At 31.4% G+C, this 22794-nt stretch overlaps 1 protein-coding gene across 1 annotated transcript; it reads right to left on the bottom strand.

The window, feature by feature from the left end:
• Window positions 1-5056: 5056 nt before the first annotated feature.
• On the bottom strand, window positions 5057-21546 carry LOC114195639 (UDP-galactose transporter 1-like). The gene is made up of 5 exons (XM_028086175.2): window positions 21116-21546; window positions 20400-20649; window positions 20108-20315; window positions 15966-16197; window positions 5057-5565 (listed from the first exon to the last, which is right to left on the bottom strand). Exons 1-5 carry the CDS (start codon window positions 21224-21226, stop codon window positions 5338-5340), a joined length of 1029 nt encoding a protein of 342 aa, XP_027941976.1. The 5' UTR covers window positions 21227-21546; the 3' UTR covers window positions 5057-5337.
• Window positions 21547-22794: the final 1248 nt, after the last annotated feature.

Here is a 22794-nt window from a genome sequence, read left to right as displayed (position 1 = left end):
CGGGGAAGGCGAATGTAGTGGCTGATGCATTGAGTAGGAAGATTGTACATGCTGCACACCTTATGATCAAGGAAGTAAAAGTACTAGAGTAGTTCAGGGATATGAAGCTGCAGGTGGAGTTGGGGTCCGAGTACATTAGGTGTAGTACCTTAACTATATCTAGTGATTTCTTGGATTCAGTTAGGGAGAGGCAACTGTTGGATGTCAGCTTGAACCGGGTGCGAGAACAGCTTAGGACAGATGAGGCAAAGGATTTTACTTTGGGTAATGATGGCATACTACGGTTCCAAGGCAGGGTGTGTGTACCTGATGATGCTGAGGTAAAATGGTTAATCCTTGAGGAAGGGCATAAGAGTCGTCTTAGCTTGCATCCTGGCATGACTAAGATGTACCAAGATCTCAAGGAATCCTTCTGGTGGCAGGGGATGAAGAAAGATGTGGCCCAGTTTGTATTCGCCTGTCTAACATGTCAGAAGGCAAAGGTGGAGCACCAGAGACCCGGTGGAATTCTACAGCCTCTAGAGATACCGGTGTGGAAATGGGATAGCATCTCCATGGATTTTGTGACCCATTTGCCACTAACCTTTAGGGGGCATGACACCATCTGGGTTATAGTGGATCGACTGACCAAGAGTGCTCACTTCTTGGCGATGAACTTGAGGATGTCCATGGTCAAGTTGGCCCAATTATACATCAAGGAAATTGTAAGACTGCATGGAGTACCTTCGAGCATTGTATCAGACAAGGATCCCCGGTTTACGTCACGATTTTGGCAAACCTTACAGGATGCTTTGGGAACCAAGTTGACCATGAGTTCAGCCTACCACCCTCAGATAGATGGTCAGTCCAAGAGGACGATCCAGTCACTTGAGGACTTATTACGGACATGCATTTTGGACCACCTGGGTGCTTGGGATAAAGTACTGCCTTTGATAAAGTTCACCTACAACAATATCTTTCACGCGAGCATTGGCATGGTGCCATATGAGGCTCTTTATGGCAGGAAGTGTAGGACTCCCCTATGTTGGTATCAGGATGGGGAAGTAGTGGTTGTTGGGCCGGAGTTGTTGGAACAGACTACTGAGAAGGTGAGGATGGTGAGGGATAGGATGCATGCCTCTCAAAGTAGGCAGAAGGCTTATGCGGACCGTAAGAGGAGGCCCTTGGAGTTCACAGCTATTGATCATGTGTTCTTAAGGGTGACCCGAACCACTGGTGTGGGAAGGGCTCTCCGCTCAAAGAAGCTCTCTCCTAAATTCCTTGGTCCCTATCAGATCACGATAAGGATTGGACCAATGGCTTATGAGATAGCTTTACCCCCTTAGTTGGCAAACCTCCACCCGGTGTTCCACGTCTCATAGTTGAGGAAGTATGTGTTTGACCCGGCTCATGTGTTGGAAGCCGAGGATATACAGATCAGAGAAGACCTTACTATAGAAGTACCACCCATCGCTTTAGAGGATGGCAAAGTTGAGGAACGCCGAGGAAAAGCAGTCAACCTGATCAAAGTCATATGGGATCGGAGGACATGCGACTCCACGTGGGAGTTGGAAGATGATATGAGGAAGCCACACCCGCATCTTTTTACCTGGTAAGTTTCATTTTCGAGGTCAAAAATTTTTCTTGTTGGAGAGAATGTAATGCCCAGTTTTATTTCTCTGCCCTAATGTTTAAGGGCTGGCCTTAATCTGTTGGGCCTAAAGGCTGGCCCATAAGGTGCTAAGGCCCTAAAGTTGCTAGGGTTTCCCTTTCAGCCTCACTCTTGCAAACAGATCCTAAATGTTGCCTTTCTTCCTTTCAAAGCTCTGCTAGGGTTAGCCGTCAACTCTCTCCAAGCGAGCTCCAACTCTTCCACTCCATGTAAGTTACTTCTGAACTCGTAGTAGTCTTCCTCTAGCTTTATTTTGGCATTCCCTTCAGGCTCATCTCAATAACTCGTTTTGGTTTGTCTCTTTGTTCCCTTTCCAACCACTTATTTTGTTCCTAGAGCTGCTGCGCTCTTACGTTCAGTGACCAGGTAGTGTCGGGATAGTTTGCTAGCTTATTTCCAAGTAAGGGAAGCTAGAAACCTTCTATTGATGTGATTGATGTTCATTTTGTCTTTGTTCCGTGATTTATGAGCTTGTATGCTACTGTGGATGCATGTGCTAGTTGATTCTATTGTTTGGGTATGAAAATATAGTTGTTACAGGATGAACAGTGGGCGAGACCAGTTATTCTCGCCCAAGCGACCCTATCTCGCCTAGGCGAGACTTGTAGAGGACAAACCCTAGCTTGCGCTCGAGCTCTCGCTCAGGCGGAGGGTTTTAGTTTGAGCGAGGTACTATCTCGCTCAAGCGAGAGACGCTCGCCTAAGCGAGAACGCGTGGGAGCTTGAGGAGTGTCGCTATAGTGCAGCCTAAGTGAGGGACCTCACCTTTGGGCGAGGAGTGGGCTCGCTCAAGCAAGGGAGGGCTCGCCTAAGCGAGTGCGCGAAAACCTCCTAGGGCCTCTGTCGCGATCTCGCCTAAGCGAGGGCCTGTCGCTTAAGTGAGGGAACTCTTCTCGCTTGAGCGAGATGCATTATGGGCCTCGCTGTTTTCTTCACTTAAGTGCTATAAATTGTTTGGTTGATTGATTGATGTGTTTTAACTATGAAGTATGAGAAATGACATGGAATATATGTGGTATGGATTGAATTGATATATTGATGTGACCTTAGCATGTAAAGTGAATGAGATGGATGTTATTGAAATGGCAATGGTATTGGTATGAGATGAGACTCTATACTCATGAAATCGGTGAATGAGGTGGCATGGTACAACATGGAATACGAATGGAAATTGGTTACGAATGTTGGCACGAGGTTCGAATGCATGATTATTGTTACTTGGTTGTATGAATATATTTGGTATGTGTCAGTGCGTAATTCCTTGGAGTTTCTAGGTGAGACTTCAGGGTCGTGCTTCAGTGGTTGGGACGTAATTCCATGGCCCCTGTTAGTGGGTGTCCATGGTGGTGCCCCATCTATATAATCTGGTAAGGATTCAAGGTAAGGATTGCATCCTGACACTCTAAAGAGTTAGTTAGTCTCACCTAGAGCGGACTGACTCTTGTGGTGAGAGTAACTGGAGGCTCAAAACCCATCAAGGACTAACCTTGTGCGTGGGGGAATTGATTCATTGTAACACTTGTAACACATAGCTCGGGGGTGAGCAACTCGAGGGTGAGCAGATGTATCCACCACAAGTGCAAGCATCCGTTGAATCCGACCAGATTATATGTATCCAGATAAGTCGAGTCGAGTCGTAGTGTATTGATGGAATGTTCATAACATGCTTGGATGATGTATGTGTTGTTGATTGTGAAAGTATGTCTGACTTCATGATAAAATCACTTTTGGGCTCTAACTTACCCTTTTGTTGTTGTTGTGTGTTTTATATGTGTGTTTCTCTCTTTTGCGATGATCATCAACTTGTTGATGTGAGCAAATGCAAGGAACACCCGTGGTCATCAGGGAGGTGATGGTTCCGCTGCTTAGTTCTCTGGATCTTTCTACTCTGGGCTTTCTTGTTGGGCTGTGGCCCATGTACCAATTTAACTCTTACTTTACTATTTTGTTTCGGTTGAACTTTGTATCAGTTTAGTTTTGACATTATGGTGTGCCTTGGATAACTGTAAGGAGTTAAGTTTAAACTCCAGGACTACGCAGTTATATCTTTTGCGTGACACTTTATTTTTATTATGTTTATTAATTAAATGGGGTGTTACATGCTCAACAACAATCTGATAGATATTGAAAGGTCGAGTTAATAAATTAGTGTTTATTATAATTTTAGTCTTGATATTTAGAATAATTCCAATTTTTATCTCTTAAATCTAAAAATGTTTAAGTTAGCCTCTCAATATTGAAAACAAATGACTGTAATTCATAAACATTCAATTTGAAAATATAAAATAAACTCTTTTAATTTGAAGTACTAAAATATTTATTTCAGATTTCGGAAACAAAAGGTATAATTAAATCATAAATTAATTAAAATAGAAAAATTAAATTAGTAAGGATAAAATTCTTCCCATCAAAAATAAATTATCAAAAATACTATTAAACCTAAATAATTTACATTTTAACGAAACAAAGTAATTTCAACCAACTATTAATTAGGTTAAAATACTCCGTTGATCCTAGTTTTGGTTCAGAAATCTCAAATTAGTCCTCTTATTTTTATTGATCTCAATTTCGTCCTCATTATTGTAAATGTGTATTAAATCAACCCTTTTTGTTAACAGTTGGCAAACGGTGTGTATACATGATGATGTGGTTGTAATGTGTATTCTTAAGAAGAGATTATGTTCCCTTAACATTTGAAGGTAAGGGTTTGAAAGAGGGTGTTGAAGTTGTCTCCTCTGTTTTGAATGTCTCCCTCACATTCTTGCTCGTCTTACACTTGCAATGGTTGGGGAATGAAAAATTCTAGCGTTTCTTCTCATGGGGTGTGGTGAGAAGGTTCGATTTAACACCTATTTGCTATTGCGGTGAGAAGGCAATCACGCTCACGGCATTAGTTTCTATTTCCCTTCACCAATTGCAATCCCTAATTAGTTAATTTAGGGTTTCAATCACAATCCCTTTTTAATTCTCAGTCCATGCACACAATTTCGAATACTGAAAATAATACACAGAGCCACGTCACAAATTCAAAACGAAGTTAACGTTAATAATTTTAACATTGTTAACGATTGGGCTGATTTAATACACATTTACAAAAATGAGGACGAAATTGAGATCAATAAAAATACGAGGACCAGTTTGAGATTTCTGAACCAAAACGAGGACAAACAGAATATTTTAACCAACTATTAATTCTTCCCATCAAAAATAAATTATCAAAAATACTATTAAACCTAAATAATTTACATTTTAACGAAACAAAGTAATTTCAACCAACTATTAATTATCATGAAAATACTACAATCCCATCATATCTCAGGCGGCAAAAATAGAAAACTGGTTATAAAAATTACATTGAAATGGAGCCAACAAAAGCCAGAAATGGCTTCAAAAAAGAACTAACTTATGGATCACTCACTGTTCAGTTTATTGGGCCTTCAGTCAGAAGTTAACATGTTAAGAAAGAGTGACGATAAGGGTAGAATGAAATGGAGGGAAAAGGTGGGAGGGTTAAGGAATTTGTTAAAATAAATAGTTGATGGGATTGAATGAAGAAGTTGGTTAATCCTCAAAATAAATTCTATAAACTGTGATTTGCTAAGAATAAATAACTAAAGTGAGTTTAATATTATAAGCTATTCTGTTATGAGTACCTTTCCAAATGGCAAAAGCCTCAACGAAAATGATTATACCTTATCTTCTAATTTGTGATTTACAAGTGGAAGCAACTCCATCATACTCCTAGGTGTCCGAGGTGTCCGAGGAGTTCCGGGAAGTGGTTGCTGTTGGGAGAGCATATGCCTGACATAACCGTAGAATGTACATCCCATAAGAGTCACGGCGCATCCAACACTATTTAAGTATGATATTGGGTTCCTAAAAATTAGCCATGAAACAAGAACAGCAATAGCAACCTGCACCAAAACAATAATTGTTGCCAATTGTTAATGCAGGATGAATAGGGGTTAAGACATCGTGGTCTGGTTTAACCATTCACACAGCACAACCTCGTCACTCATAATTCCCAGTGTGAAATTTAGATGGAGAGAAGCATAAAGAACAAAGAGAAAACGGAAGGAAAATGAAAGACCCCCCAAATGGTACTTTCGTTCCATTTTCACCACCTATCAAATTGGTATGAAGAGAAGAAGAAAACCTCCAATTCCTAACTATTTATTGAGGTGAGTTAGATATTATATTAATGTTTATATTAATTATGTATATTTTGATAAATTTAATGTAAGTGATTAAATTTTCTGAGCTTTTTAGACTGTTAACAAGATTGTGATTTGAGTTTAATGAGTATAATTTAGTTTGGTTTATGAAGTAAAAATGAAAATCAAAAGAAGTTAAAATTTGAAGTATGATTGTACTATCCATTGTTGTTGTACTTTAACGTTCTGCTCATTGAAATATCCTACTCAACTAAACTCTATTGTATTGGAAATGAATGATACTGTAATTTCTATATACTTCTTGGTCTATATGTAATTATATTTTGTTTTTTTATTTTGATTTGGTTTTGTGGTCAATGCTTGACAGAAGAGGAATCATTATGCTTGATTATAGAATCCGAAGATATTGAAAAAATACTTTATTTTCCTGAATCAAACCAAATCAACCAAAGAGGACAACCGCTAGAACCAGAGTTGTACCTTTGTCTATCATTGTTCTAATCTTAATGCATGGATTAAATTTGATCAAGGAATTGATTAAGAGTTATTATATTATTAGATAATAATTAACTTGGTTTGGCCTAATAAAACAGGAGAAACTGTGATATGGATGTGTGCATGAACAAGAAGTGCATATTAGTTTGTAAACACCATTCAGTTCCAACACTTGATAACTATTCAATCAATACTCGGGCAATCTTTAGCTTATTCTCTGAACATTTGATATTCTCATGTCTACACAATTATGTGTGAAGAGAATTTATAACTATCAATATACAATATACTTAGTCCTTGAGAATTCAGCATCTTTTTTTCAGTTGTACAATAGTTAATTCTAACCGCTTGTCAAGAGACCACAAATAAATGTTCTTTGTTAGAAACTAATTGACGAGTCCATGACTCCTCATGACAACATAGAGGTCTTTTCTAGGAGGATCACTAGGAGAATGACTAGAAGAGAGGCATCTACTTTACTTATTTCTTTGACTTTATTTAGTATTTTCACCTTGTGTTTAGTTATGTTGACTTTTACTTGGTTGTTGTTTTGTAAGTTATGCTCTTGGCACCTTACTTAGGAGTGTATGCCCTTTTGGAGAAGGAGATGAAGAATGGGCTTGGCCCAAAGGAGGAGGGACGACCTTGGAGATTGGAGAGGCATGGTTGACCCTCTAGAAGATCAATGTTGCAAGGATTGCTTGGAGAGCAAGGGTGTGACCACCTAAGCTCTCACTCTTAGGATGATCTAACTTCTAGAAACCCATATTTATCTATTTGCTAAGAGGTCCCTCTCATTACCTATATAAGGAGACCTCTTCCTTTATAAAAGGGTTGAATATTTTGAGTATAGACTACCTATATTTGACCATATGTGATAAGGTTTTCTTCTTGAGTGTCTTCTTCTACTAGTCGTATCTTAAGTCTAGACTCAAGTGGCAGCATCAATACTATTCTTGAGTGGCTTAGTATCCCAAGTGGTATGACCCATCTCATCCCTTTCCCTATCTTGTCTTCTATATTTTATTCCATTTTTGTTTCATTTTGTTCTTTATGTTTCACGCTCATATCCAATGCTAATCCATTTATGTTTTCCTTTATGGCTTAATTGAGCTCTTTTCTCCCTTTTGAATCATTGAGAGTGCATTTTCACATCTAGATAACCATATGATTATCTTAATCTTTGGTGGGAATCTTCCTTTGGTTTTTTAATCTAAACACCAAATTAAGAAACACTAAAATGAGTCTTTATCACTAATTGTGTTGTTGATGATAGGAAGAACCAAAAAGTTTTTAGAAAAAAAAAACAAAGAAAGTTTATGTAGTTTGTTAATCTTGTATCTAGTGAGATCATGTGGATAATTGATAATGGTGTTACATTACACGTTATACCAAGAAGGAGTTCTTCACATCTTACACTTCTGGTAATTTTGGAGTGTTGAAGGTGGATAATGATGATGTGTCAAAGGTTGTTGATATTGGTAATGTTTGCTTGCAAATCAACATAGGAGTGCAGTTATTACTCAAAGGAGTCAAACATGCTTCAAATGTGTGTTTTAAGGGTCTTCGTGCATTTTCTTGATGATAATGGTAATCATTTTGGTCTCGATATATGGAAGATCTCTAAAGGTAACTTGGTTATGTCAAGAGGGGAGAAAAATTTCTAATTGTATTGGACTAAAGGATCATAAGGAAGGTTTTCTTTAAGGAAAAACCTATCATTAAAGGTGATAGGTTCTCATACCTATTATCATTCAAGACACAATTTTACTAATAAAAAATAACTTTTAAACTATTGTTGAGGACATTATCCAAGAACAAAACAATAATGAGGTTTTCTCTCTCTTATCGAGAGAATAACCTCGAGAAGGATTAAGGAGATCCATATTACAAAGAGTAAAAGTGCAAAGCAATACTAAATTATTATACTCTCTTTCTCTAAGAGTAAGTATATTTCTCTAAGAGTAAGTATATGAGGATGAAATTAGTTTAATGTGGATTCAATTAATTTTTTAAAAGTTGTGTATAGTTATAAAAATGGACTAAGATAATGAAAGAATAGATAAAGTCTATACAAGACAATGACATTTGGGATCTTGTTGAATTTCTTAATTGTGTGAGACATATTAGTTGCAAATGCATATTTAAAATCAAAGATTTAAAAGGTAAAATTGAGAGGTATAATATTCGTCTAGTTGTTAATGGCTCTTCTAAAGAGGGAAGACATTAATTATAAAAAAAATCTTGAGAATCTTTAAAGGAATATAATGACTCTAGTATCTCATTCTGACTTCAACCTACGTCAAATGAATGCCAATACCACTTTTCTAAATGGTGACATTGAAGAAACAATTTATATGGCACAAGAAACAAACTATGGTAGGTGACCAAAATATATAGTGTGCAAGGCATAAAAATTCATCCATCTCAAACTAGCTTATCACCGATGGCATTGCAAGTTCCCTCAATTCATTACCTCCTATGGTTTTGAGGAAAATTTAGTTGATGGTTGTGTATATCATGAGTTTGGTGGGAGTAAATACATATTTTAGGTATAGTATTTATATGATATATTGCTTGTTAGTAGTTACATAGGCTTGCTGTATGAGGCTAAGAAATTTCTAACGACTTTTTTTCAAGATGAAAGATCTTGGAAAGCCTCTTTTTATGTTAGGTATCAAGATACTAAAAGATTTCTCTCAAGGTATTTTAAGGTTGTTCACAAAAAGAGTTATATTGATAAAGTACTAGGGAAATTTGGCATGTAAGATAGAAAATAAGAAGATATACCGTTAATTAAAGGAAATTAATCTAGTCTTAAACAATACCCCAACAATGACCTTGAGAGAACTAAAATGCAAAAAAGATTCTATATTTATTGATTGTGGAAGTCTGATATACCCTAAAGTTTGTAAAGATCTAGACATAACATTTGTTGTGGGAGTTCTTGGTAGATGCTTTAATAATCCTGAAATGCAACATTGGAAGAAAGCAAAACATGTGATGTGTTACTTGAAGAGAACAAATGGGTACTTAAATTAGGAGATTATAGGATACTTAAATTTGATTTTGTTGGATGTCAAGACAACAAGCACTCCAAATTTAGATTCATATATATATATATATATATATATATATATATATATATATATATATATATATATATATATATATATATATATATTGGCTCGAGTACATATCTCTTACAAGTCTACTAAATGTGTTGTTTTAGCTCATTCAACCATTGTTGTGAAGTTTCTTGCTTTTTTTTGAAATATCCAATCACGAAATATGAATATGGTTCCAAAACTTTGTCACTTTGTTGATGTGTGATTAATGACATAGAAAGACCATCAAAATTCTATTGTGATCATCAATCAATAGTTCTTTACACCAAAAATAATAGTAGTACAATCAAATTAAAGTTCATTAACACCAAGTATTTGGTTGTCAATGAAAGAGTTCAAAATATGCATATTTTCATACACATATATGGACTGAATACTAGTTAACATTCTTCTTTGAAGGATGTCACTCTCATTCTGAATAGTTTGCAGGATATGCAACAATTATATTCAACTCACAGTAGTTCAATGGCAGTTCCTAATCCTTTGAGATCTAAGAAAACTCATTTTGCAGAGGAATTGAAAATAGTTTCTAAATGGGCAAATATGCTTGATGAGAGAAAATATTATAATATTAGAAGAAAATGATGAGTTGGTTCAAACTACAAGAAAACCTGGTAGGGGTAGGCTAAAAAAATTAATACCAAATCCTCCAAAGCAAAACTTCTAAACATTAAACATTAAAGGACCTTTTTGGAATGTAAGAAGATTGATTAATGACAGATTTTTTTAATATGCTGAGGAAATTTCCTTTTCCTAATACATGGAGTTCAAAGTATGGAATGATTTTCGAAAAGAAAATCATAAATTTTTTTCATAATAGATATCTTTTTAGTTATAAGTTTATTATGCCCCATGTTTTTCTTTCCTCTTTCTTTTCTTTTCTTCTTTTTTAATAAAATCTTCATGTAATGACAATAATATCTAGCATGAACTTATTTGGAAATACCAGTTGATTTAATAAAGATTTGATATTTCTTGTGCTGTTTTTATTTTTCATACATTTGTATTATTCAAATTTTTTTTATAGAAATAAAGTTGATTTTTCATTCTATTATGAATTTATTTTTGTGCAATATTTATATTGTATTTGGATTAATCTCTATAAAAAGCAAAGTTTCAACTAAATGAAAATATGCATGATTGAGATCATATTTCACGTTATTTCCATGTTACTAATCCATATTTGATTTATGATGGCAATTACGAATGGCAATGATGATTATCGTGGCTTTGTCATGTTTGAAAGGGGTATAAAATTTGTCATGTTTATGTATAGTTGATAAAATAAAGTTACAATCCTAATCATTTATTTATGTAAATCTTTATGGTTAATATGGAATTACTATTAGGAATTTTATAATCCTCAATAATTTATTAACGTAGACTTCATATTATGAAATAAATAATTGATTCAATATAACAGAATTTGACATATTTGGTACAATATAAAAATTACAATCTCACTACAAAAGTTTTAATTTTAATAATTTTGTTTGAACTCCATTGATGTTTAATAATTATTACGTGTGTTTATTAAGAAAATAATAATATTAATATGCAATTAAATTTCAAGGAACTTTGCTTTGTAAATTTAAAATCAGTAATGGTTTCTAGTTAATTATAATTAATGTTATTTTTTGCTTAAATAAAAATATGTGATAATTACTAAAGATCAAACATGTATTTAATTATGTTAGTTGCTAAAAGAGTTCAAACAAATTAATAAAAATTAAAATATTTGTTAAGACTTGTTTTCTTTTATCGTACTAAAAATAAAATATGTGACGTTCCACGTTATATTAATATTTATGTTAGTTATTTAAACTTAGATACACTTTATATAAATAATATAATCTAATGAATCTATTATATTACCATCAAAGAAGTTAAATGAACTTAAAAAGTAATGAATTTAACCAGACTTAATTAAGCAATAGACTAAAACATAAAAGGCATGGTTGAGGTCCCTTACACACCAAATCAAAGAAATAGTTATCTCATCTCCTCATTTGAAGAGATAATGAAGACCTCATACAAGAATAACATATACTGATTTGGTTGAGAAAGGTCATAAAACAATTGTTTGTGATTATTAGAGACTCCAGACTTTGCTCCGCTATGTGCATTTTCATGCAATTTTGTTCGTACTCCCGGATCTAGGTAGTATACTTAGATTATCTCGATTGTTCGGGTCATGGTCATACGTGATACCTACTTTGAGTTATTTAAGATTTTTGAAGATGCAAAAAAATGTTAGGCCTAGGAATGCAGTCTAAGGCTTTTAAAAGATTTTTATTTTATAACCAACAATTATGATATAGAAAATATTTCATCTTTTAATTATTATATTTTTGGGTAGTTATTATATTTTTTAACTTAGGGATATATGATATAAAATTTTGGAGACTATAAATAAACAAGACTTATGGATTGAGATTTTTTAGCTTAAAGTACTTTTAACTTTGAACAAAATTATTCATTTTATTTTGTGTTTTAGTTCGGTGCTCGAGATTGAATCTTGGCTGTGAGACTCTTTCTCTCCATCTTGAGAGATGTGCGACATTGGTTTCCGATCTCCTAAAGAATCAAAGTTTCAAGTGTTTTTATAGATAATGATATTTTAACCCACTTTTTTTGACCAACTTTTAATCTTTCATTTCAATCATCATTAAATCATCTATTTTGGTTCTTTTTAGTGATGTGATGATCTAATGGTGATTGAAATAGTGGGTTAAAAATGGATCAAAAAAAGTAGATTAAAACATCACCATCCTGTCTCTACTTGATTATGTCAAACCAAAGATAATTTTATAATTTCACAACCATAAAGAGATTTGTATTCACTTATTCTCTTTTTTGCCTATTGATATTAAAATTATTACTTTACAAATTTAATAAATTTACAAACTAAATAAAATAATTTCTTGAGTAAAAAAATTATTTAAAAAGAAAAAAGTTAACAAGATAATAATTGATTTAATAATAATAATTATTGTATAAAATATATTTCATTATTATACTAAAATGTTATTCTAAATATATATGAATTTTTACTAGAGATAAATATTGTTAAATATTGTTAGTTATTATTTTCAAAATTGTTTGTTTTAATAATATCATCAATAAAAAAATAATAAATATCATTAATTATGTTTAACTAAATAAGATTTTTTTTTTCATTATTATACTAAAAGATAATGTTGCATATATTCTTACTAAATAATAACATCAGTTATATAAAATAAAATAATAATAATAATAATAATAATTATTATTATTATTATTATTATTATTATTATTATTATCATTATTATTATTATTATTATTATTATTATTATTATTATTATTATTATTATTATTATTATTATTCTGTGTAACTAAAAAACTCCTTTTCCTTTTAAAAATATAACATTGAAATATAATACTTTTAAATATTCATCGTTAAATTTTTAGTTAACTTTTTTGTACGAAAATTTTGTTGAAACTAAAGTGTATATTTATTTAACGATGTATAACTTTAAATTATCTAATAAAAATAATATATGACCTTTAGGTTAAATAATATTTTTATAAAAATAATCTAAAATATTTTATGTTATGTTATAGGCATATGTTATATGGATCATTAATTTTAATTTTGTAGCTATATGGAAATTCTATCTGTCAAGTCCAACATAAATTGACATTCTAGTTTGATTGAAGATTGGTCTAACTCGCTAATTTAAATCAACATCTTAGCACGGTTGAGAACTGGTCTAACCTACTAATTTAAATCGAGACCTCGGCTCGGTTGAGGGTTGGTTTAACTTGCTAAATTAAACCGACATCGTTGAAGGTTGGTCTAACATGACAATTTAAATCGACACAATTGAGGGCTGGTCTAACCTGCCAATTTAAATCAACACCTCAACTCGGTCAATGGCTGGTCTAACCTGCTAGATTAAATCGACATCGTTGAGGGCTGGTCTAACCTGTCAATTTAAATCAACACCTCAACTCAACTGAGGGTTGGTCTAACAAGTTTAAATTGACGCATCAACTTAGTTGGGGGATGATCTAACCCGCTAGTTTAAATCGACACCTCAACACAACTGAGGGTTGATCAAGCAAGTTTAAATCAACACATGAGCTCGACTGATGGCTGGTCTAACATGCCAGTTTAAATCGACACCTTAGCTCGACTCAGGGTTAGTCTAACAAGGAGTTTAAATGGACACCCAACTCGATTGGGGGCTGAAGAAGTCAATTAAAATCAACAATGCAGCTCGATTGGGGGATTAAGAATCCAATTTAAATTGATAATCCAACTTAGCTAGGGGTTGAAGAAGCCAATTTAAACCAACAAGCTATTCATTGGTCGGCCAAAAATAAACCATCAAAATTTTTATTGGTCAGCCAAAACAAAACCAACAAATTGTTCAATGGTCAGCGAAACCAAAACCAAGCCCAAAACGACTAGAGGTTGTTCATTGGTTAGGTAAAACAAACCCAAGTTGTTTCTTTTGGAGGTAAAATAAATTGGACAATAAATTATTATACAACTAAAGACACGCATCGAATTTAACAAAATGGGAGATTTATACCTAAAGATGAGGTGATAAAAAGCAAAGCGTGCTAGGAGACGACACCAAATTGAAAACTGACAAGACAAGAGAATTGGTTAAATCAAAACAAGTGGAAAAGTATTTTTTTGAAAGATGTCAACATATTAATGCTTGGCAAGGAAGTTTGCTAACGAGCTTAGCAAATTTCTTCATCCTTTATGCCTTAAACACTTTGGCTCAAAGCTTGGAAATTGTGTACCACTTCGATTGTACGGGGTCGAACCCAAAGCCTGAACCCAGGACAAAACTTCTATATGATAGAAGGGAGCCACGAGTCCCCTAAAGTTTTCTTATTTAATTTTTTATATATATTTTGAAATTATATTTAATTTTAAAATTATATTTATATATTATTATATTATTTATATTAATTTTAGAAAACATTTCTTAAAACCTAAAATCATTAAAACTCTGCCCCTATCCCCACTCTTTTTATTCTTTCTTTTGTTTCTCTCTCTCGTACCCCAATCTTTTTCTCATCTCCCAATTTCTATATCAATTTTCACTCTCAATCTCTCATCTCTTTCAAAACCATATTACACCACGATGAAATTCAGGAGTTAAGCAACTAATCAATTTTTTCTCTTAAGTAAGTTTATTTTCTACCTTTTGTTTTCTTAAAGCAATTTGTTTTTCTCTTGCATGTGGTACATTTGCCTACTGTGTACCACTAGGTGGTGATAAATTTATTATTTTCTAAATAGATGAGAGATGATAAATTTATATTAAAAATATTATAATAAAGAGTAAAAGAATTTATTCTTTTTTCAAGAGAAGAACTTGTGATGACATGAAAAAAAATGCATCTACGACAACTAAAGAGAAATTTTATAAGAATCCAAGAATTAAAGAAAATGAAAAATAACTCTCAAAAGTTCCTAAAGTTACGTATAATGAATTTGGAAATTCTTTAGAACGTAATATGGGAAAGCATCCTCAACTTTAACAATACCCACCAAATCAAATTGATGAGGTAAAAATGGCTTATCTTAAATGATAGTGAATGATAATCATATTTTTTTTTTATTCTATCATTATATATGCTTGGTTTGAGTAACGAAATGAAAACTTATTTTATCCAAGTTCTGCCATTGCCTGAACCTGAATCTGATTGGGTAAATTGCCAATACACCAACCCAAACACATATGAACCTACTTTGTGCTTGTTGACGAGTTTTGAATATACAACAAAGTTGGTGGTTCTAGAAATTGAGTCCAAGACTCTTAGGAGGTTTCTATTTTATTAATAAATTTAGAAGATATTGTATCTTATCGTCATTATATTTTTAAATAGTTATTATATTGTTGTTAGTGGTATATGATGTAAAACCTTGGAGGCTATAAATAAGAAGACAACTCCAAGACTTAGGGACTGAATTTTTTTGACTTAAAATATATTAGCTTTTAATCAAATTATTCATTCTTTTGTGTTCTCCTCTTTAGAACCCCAACTCTTGACCAAAATAATACTTAAATTATCATTTCAATAATTTGGTGTAATGTGTTTTTTTTCTCATTATGTATTATATATATACACACGAATACTTATACTTAGTGGATGTATGACTACACATCACTACGTGTTGTTTTGTTTGTGTTGCAACCCAAACAAGGAACCCTTCCTCTTCCTTTTTGGAAGCAATAAAGGATTGGTGATTTACATGCAACGTTGAAGTGTAAAAACACAACATATTATAAGAAATTATGGAACAAAGGACTAAAAAGCATTAAAGAAACAAAAAAGAAAACTGCATTTTTAAGAAACAATGATAACACTTTTTTTAATTATTTCATGTAAATAAATTCTTAAGAAATATACGAAAGAACTAACGGAATACAAATCCATAAATCCAAATAAGAAAGAAAATAGTATAATAGGCTGAAGTAATAAAATATGCTTGATGGATCTTACCTTAAGGTTTCCAGCAACATTAAATGTTACGGCAGTGGTTGAATGAATCACATAAAAAATGGAGAAGTTAAGACAGAATGCCAAAACTCCGGAGCTGAAAATAATGACGAGTGCTGACCAAGGATATGAATGAGTACTTAGCCACTCAAAAACTCCATAGCCTTCAATTAGCAAAGCAGGTATTGCCAAGATCATTGTTGCAAAAGGGGCCATGTAATAAACTGTGTTTATGCTAAAAGTATACAAAAAAAAAAAAAAAAAATTAAGTTGTGCATTGTTCAAGACAGATGCCAAAGAAATTTAGAGAATATATACAAGAAGGCATAACATAACTTAGGCAATACGAGGTAATAAAGGGAATGGTAAAATAACATAACTTGCCCAATAACTTTTTTTTTTCTTTTTCTAAAATTAATTGATAAAATAAGGTGCGAAGAGAAAAATGTTAAAAACTTTGTCTGAGGGATTTTGATCACAAATGTGACCTTGGGATGTTACAACAAATATTACCTAATTAACACTACAATGGGCAAGATTTGTATGCTCTTTTTGAGTATTTGATTGATTGGAGCTGGAAGCTAATTGGAAAAATAAGTAGGGCTAAGACCAACCATTTAGCATAAATCTCGGTTTTTTAATCAATGAATTAAGAATGTTCCTAGTATTGGTCCATTATGTAATTACTTTGTTTGGGTAGATCACAGTTTGGGCTATTGCTTCCTACAAACTCACAATTACTGATTACATACCATAATAAGAGAAAAAGACTCAAACACCTTTCACCATCACCACTATGATCATTAATGTCACTGTTATCATCGTCATCGCTTTCATCATCACCACTGCAGTAGAGGAAGAATGTAGGAAGAAGAGAAAAAATGCAGAAAAACCAAAAAAAAAAAAATACTCTTTCTGAAAACATATTTTATGTGTTTTGAAAAGTTCTTTCCAAACAATATTTCATGTAAAAATATTTTGGAAAATTCATTCCAAAAGATATATGTGTTCTAGAAAATTTATTCCGAAAATTCCATTTCGAAAAACTAATTTCAGAATACGTTTCGTGGATTCTAAAAATTCTATTCCAAAAAACTATTTCAGAATACATTTCATGAATTCTGAAAATTTTATTCCAAAAGTTACGATCCAAAAATTCTATTGCAAAAATTTCTTGGAAATCTTGTTCCAAAAATTTCAGAAAGCTTGTTTTGGAAAGTTTGCAGAATATGTATTATGGAAGTCATGTTACACAGAGGACAAAATGTTATTTTGAAAACTTAAGGGGTGCACATAGAAGTTTTGGGGGTGCAGGAAGTAAAGGTCCACATTTTGTTGTTAGACAGAGAATGAATTCCCCAACATACTTTGTAATCCATTAGCTCAAGTAATAAAGAAAAGGCAGATCCTTCCTTACCTCATCAAATTTCTTCTCCCACCCCATCAAAAACTTCCTAAAAATGCTTTTCGTAAAATGAGGAAATGTTTAGCTTCCAAAAAACAATTCAGAATTATTTATTGTGTTCCAGAAAATAAATTCTAAAAATGATAGAGTACAGAAAAAAAAAAAAAAAGTGATGGGATGCAGGAAGTAATCGCCTAAAAAATATCATGGATTAGTATAGGTCTTTAGTAGAGATGACAAATAAATTTGTTTCCGTGGATATTGTCCAAACATATCTCCGTTTTGACGGGCAATCCTTGTATTGATTTGGTATGGATATGGAAAATTTCCAACTTTTTCAATTGGGTGTGGAATATGAGAAATAAACTTGTTTCCGTAGATATTGTCCAAACATATTTCCGTTTTGACGGGCAATCCTTGCATTGATTTGGTATGGATATGGGAAATTTCCAACTTTTTTAATTGGGTGTGGGATGTCTATATCCCCACCATAATACTCGTCCCTGTTTAAATTATTAAAATATTCACAATTAATTAAGTAACCATATATATATATATATATATATATATATATACTTTTTATTTTTTATTTCTTTTAATTATTTGGTTTAAAACTCATTCGTATCTCCATTATATCTTTCATCTTATCATAACCTTTATGTAATTATGTTAAAATGATATATGTCAATTAAAAATTCTATGTCTCATATTTGAATATTTCCTATTATTTTTTAATATTTTTATTTATTGTATATTTTCATTTCACATGAGAATGTTTAATATTCTAAATTTAAGTATTTAATAACACAAACATTTCATTTACTAGGTAATATAAAAAAAAATACTTATTATTTTTTGTTTTATTTGAAGAACTCTTTTGTTTCGCTAAAATATTTTTTGTTATTTCTCAACCATTGAGTATATATGTTAATATTTGAAGAGTTTTCTTAGAGCTCTAAGGTATTTTTTATCTTATCAATTTTTTAATTATACATTTGTTTTTCTTTGTACAATTTCTTTCAATAGTCTCTCAAATTGTTTCTAAACATTTATTAATTTTTTAATATTTTATTTGTTGTTTATTTTCATCGTGTAGAATATTATTTCGATATATTTTATCTAATTATTTTTTATTTTCTAACTCATTATCAATCATACTTTAATTTTTTTTCTCTATAATTGTATAAATAACTTTTATTTACTACAATATAAAAATTTAATTTAATTGTCATGAATATGTTTTGATCACCATCCAACATATATTGGAGTTCAAAAGATATAATATCTATGTTAAAATTTTATTATTATGTTTACTATTTGTTTTTTGCATCATTTTGATCAATTTAATGTAATAGTCATGAATATTTTTTTATCACCATCCAACGTATATTGGAGTTCAAAAGATATAATATCTATGTTAAAATTTTATTATTATGTTTACTATTTGTTTTTTGCATCATTTTGATCAAGTGATGTATTATAACTTTTATTAGTGTATAAAAAATAGATTCATTAGAATTTAAAAAATTAAAGTAAACAAATATTTAAAATATATTTTAATTTAAATATTTGTTTTCCTTTTATATTTTTTTAAAAATATTTTTAAATTTTATCAACTAAGTTTCATAAATATTTGCAAATTTAATAAATATTTTGATTCTCATGAAATTTTATTTTATATTTTAATCTAAAATATAAACAATTATACTTTATTGTAAAGTATTTGATATCGAAGAAACAATTATCCTCATAATATTTAATATTTGATAATATTATGTTTCTTTTACCGTAATATTTTATTATTTTATAAAAATTAATTAAAATTAATATTGAAGTAGTAAAAAAATGGGTACGAATATGGGTACAAGATTTTACCTTATCTAGTGGAGATAAGAATGAGACAAAAGTTTGATAACCGTTAAGTTTGGATATAAGAATGAGGATAAATTTTTTTCTACGGGATGGGTATGGGACATCGTGCCCATCCCGCCCCGTTGTCATCCCTAATCTTTAGGGGATGCAATACAAGTTTTGATGGATTATATATTTTTTAAATATACTCTACCGCTGCCCAATTAACTAAATTCAACAACATTTAAATATAAAAATTAATTTATTAATATTAAAGGAACTTTAATTTAATTTAATTCACAACATTAAATATGTAAAGCATATTTTCCACCAAAACTAGGAACTTTACCTACCATTAATATATTCCACAAAGTACTTAACTAGGAGAGATAACTTTAATGAAGATAATTGTTTTAAAGAAGTAATTAATTCAAGGACATTTTAGATTGATTCTTGTAAAGGAACTAAACCCAGATTCCAAAATAGACCTTATAAAAAGGACTAAGAGGGTAATCTCCTTTGAATGGCCGAATTCGATTGTCCATCCATTGAAATGGTTAATGGATGAGTTTAGGTTGTACCTTATTAAATAAGGTAAAATATCCAGTTCATTTATTTAAACACTTTGAACAATATGGCTAATTTATATGAATTAAGTTTCATGTTTAATGGATGATCTTTAGCAGGTGTCCTATTCATATTTAAAAGCTAAACATCTTATTAGCTCCAATACAAAACATTTCCTAGTTCTTGTTCTTCAACTAGGATTGATAGTGTGGATTAGAAACTAAATGATAAAATTACAAACTCAAATAACAAAGAAGTTTACATAAAAATAAAAGACACAAAATATAAATAAATAAAAGAAAAGGGAGATTAGAGTTTGCACCTATCAAATTTGTATCCATGCAACAAAGACTCAGCAAAGATAGTTTTTGTGGATGTAGCCAAACAACCAAATAAAGCAGCACAAAACCCATATATATTGAAACTAAGCTCTGTGATAGATGTGAGAAGAATCCCTCCAACAATTGGTATAAGAGAAGTCCAAATTCGCCAATCAAAATATTTTCTCCACACCAGCCACTGCAAAGCAACTACACAACAAGTTCACCAAGCTCAAATGTAAATGTTCTTAAAATCATAACATCACTGAAGCATAAACAACAATTGATTCTTACCTGTTGTTGCAGGGGTGAATGATTTAATTGTCTGCATAAAAGAAACTGGTATGTACCGTAAGCTAACATTCCCCAATACAATGTTAATACAGAACACAAATGACATAGGAAATATTCTTCTCCAAAGATCTTCAGGGTCAACTGATATCAATGGCTTCAGCTTCAACACCTTAATCACCACATACCCTCCAATGGCTGAACAAATAAAATGGATGCAAGATACCGATAATGGAAACTTGAAATCCAATTTCTGCACAAAACAAATATAAAAATTAAGATAAAGAATATATTACAGTTTATACAAATTGAAAAACAACAGATATCAAGGGATTAAAAACATATTAATCACTCTCACATGAACATCCATGATTTCAATTTATTGTAAGAGCATACTTAACTGTTTTTATAAGAAAAAAAACATCTTATCCAAGAAATCCATACACACATAGTGTGATACTAAACTAAACAAATTAAGAGTTCATGTCATTATAAAAACAGAACTATTTATGTCATTAAAAGAAGTATTCAAACAAAAATGACAAATAAAGCTATCGCACCTAAAACAACAACGTATTAACATAAAATAATAGTAACAGTAAATATCATCCCTCACTGTGTTGAAATAAAATTACACAACATGTAATTGATTTAGAAAAGGAAAGAACATTATGCAAATAAATAATAACCGAGGGTGAATAGAAGAAAAAGAAAGAAACCTGAAAGATCCACTTGTTGATGATGATAACAGTGACATTGAAAGCCCACCATTGAAGGATTGCCAAGAGAGATCTAAACGTGCTCCACTGGCAAATAATCCCTTCTTCCATCACAGATCAACACAACCCAACCTAACCCAGATGACTTTAGAGTATCGAAAACTCAGAATTTTCACAGAGAAAGAAAAACAAAAGGAGAAGAAGAAGAAAAATTAATCTTCTTTCTTCCGCTCTGAATACGGTAGGTGATTTCAGAGAATAATAACTATTTTATCTAATGTGGTGATTGTAAATCAAAATGCTTCTTTCTCATTTGTCTCGCCCATATATTTCTTGCATTCCAATCACGTTGTGAAAATCATGCTTCAAATGTTGCATCTCATTCTTTTTCCAATACACACCGACGCACGCTAGTCTCTATTCCTCAAAGGTTTGGGAAATTTTGGGTTCGGTTAAATCTTATTTCACCATAGCTATTAATAGGTATTAGTTATAGATTTTCTTTATTATTTTTCTTACTTTTGAGTAAAAATAAATAAATTATTTCATATTTTCAAAGTACTAAATATACTTAGTTTTTTTGTTTAATATAGAACAATATTTATGAACGTACGTATTTTTATAATTCTTTATAACAATTTTACCAGATGAATAAATATATTTAATATTTTAAAATATAAAAAATTTAATGGTTATATCACCTAAAATAAGCAGGAAGATTAGTACAAAATACAAATAGAGAATTTCGTTTATAACAATTTTTGTATTAAATAAATCTGCGTTTTTTTAAGTATTAGTTTTTCATTTAAATAATTTATTATATAAAATGTATATAAGTGATCTTTTAAATATTAGAAATCATTCTAAGTAATAATATCTATATTGAAAAATAAGCTTTAGTGGATATACAAAGGCTAAAAAAGTATATCAACTTAAAGAATTAAATTAATGAATATTCAATGCTTCCGAAACTATTTTTAAAAATATATTATTGTGTGGATTATTGAAGAGAGAGAGACACGTAAAAGAGTAAAAGCATTTCTTTCTGGAGGCTCATACATTATTTTCCAACTAAATTGTCTAATGGTGCGTTGTTTAGTTGGATTCCTAAGAAGGAACCATGGAAAACAATTATAAGTACAAAGACCCAATTAAGGGTGGTTATCTAAAACAAAAACAAATTTTCTTGCATATATTTTCAATGTCAGCAAGAAGACTCCAATCTTGGTACTTGGATAGTGGAGTCATGTTATATGACTGGAGAAAGGTTTATGTTCCAAGCCCTCAAGAGCAAGAAATGTGAAAGGTCATATTTGAAGGCAACCAACAGAGAAGAATCATTGGCGTTGGTTAGATAGGTAAAAAATCTTTACATTATATTTAAAAAATTCTTTTAGTGAACGGATTAAAATACAATCTACTTATTAAAAGTCAATTGTGTGACAATTGGTGTGATGCTATTTTTAATAAAGACCAACGTAGGAGTCAATAACAAAAGACCATTTTTTGTTGTTGCATATATGACGATAAAATATTTATAAACTCAAAAGGTCTTTATACCATCACTACCATGACTGCAAAGACAATCATTAGATTTGGCCCACAAAGTGTTCTCATGCAAGTATGATATTACTCACATAATTGGAAAGACTCAACCTCACTAAGGTTCGTGAATAATG

This window comes from Vigna unguiculata, chromosome 8 (genome assembly GCF_037176805.1).
Source record: "Vigna unguiculata cultivar grain cowpea cultivar isolate G323 ecotype 2 chromosome 8, ASM3717680v1, whole genome shotgun sequence".
In the NCBI taxonomy this organism is placed as follows: Eukaryota; Viridiplantae; Streptophyta; class Magnoliopsida; order Fabales; family Fabaceae; genus Vigna; species Vigna unguiculata.
This window is presented reverse-complemented; position numbering and strand designations above follow the sequence as displayed.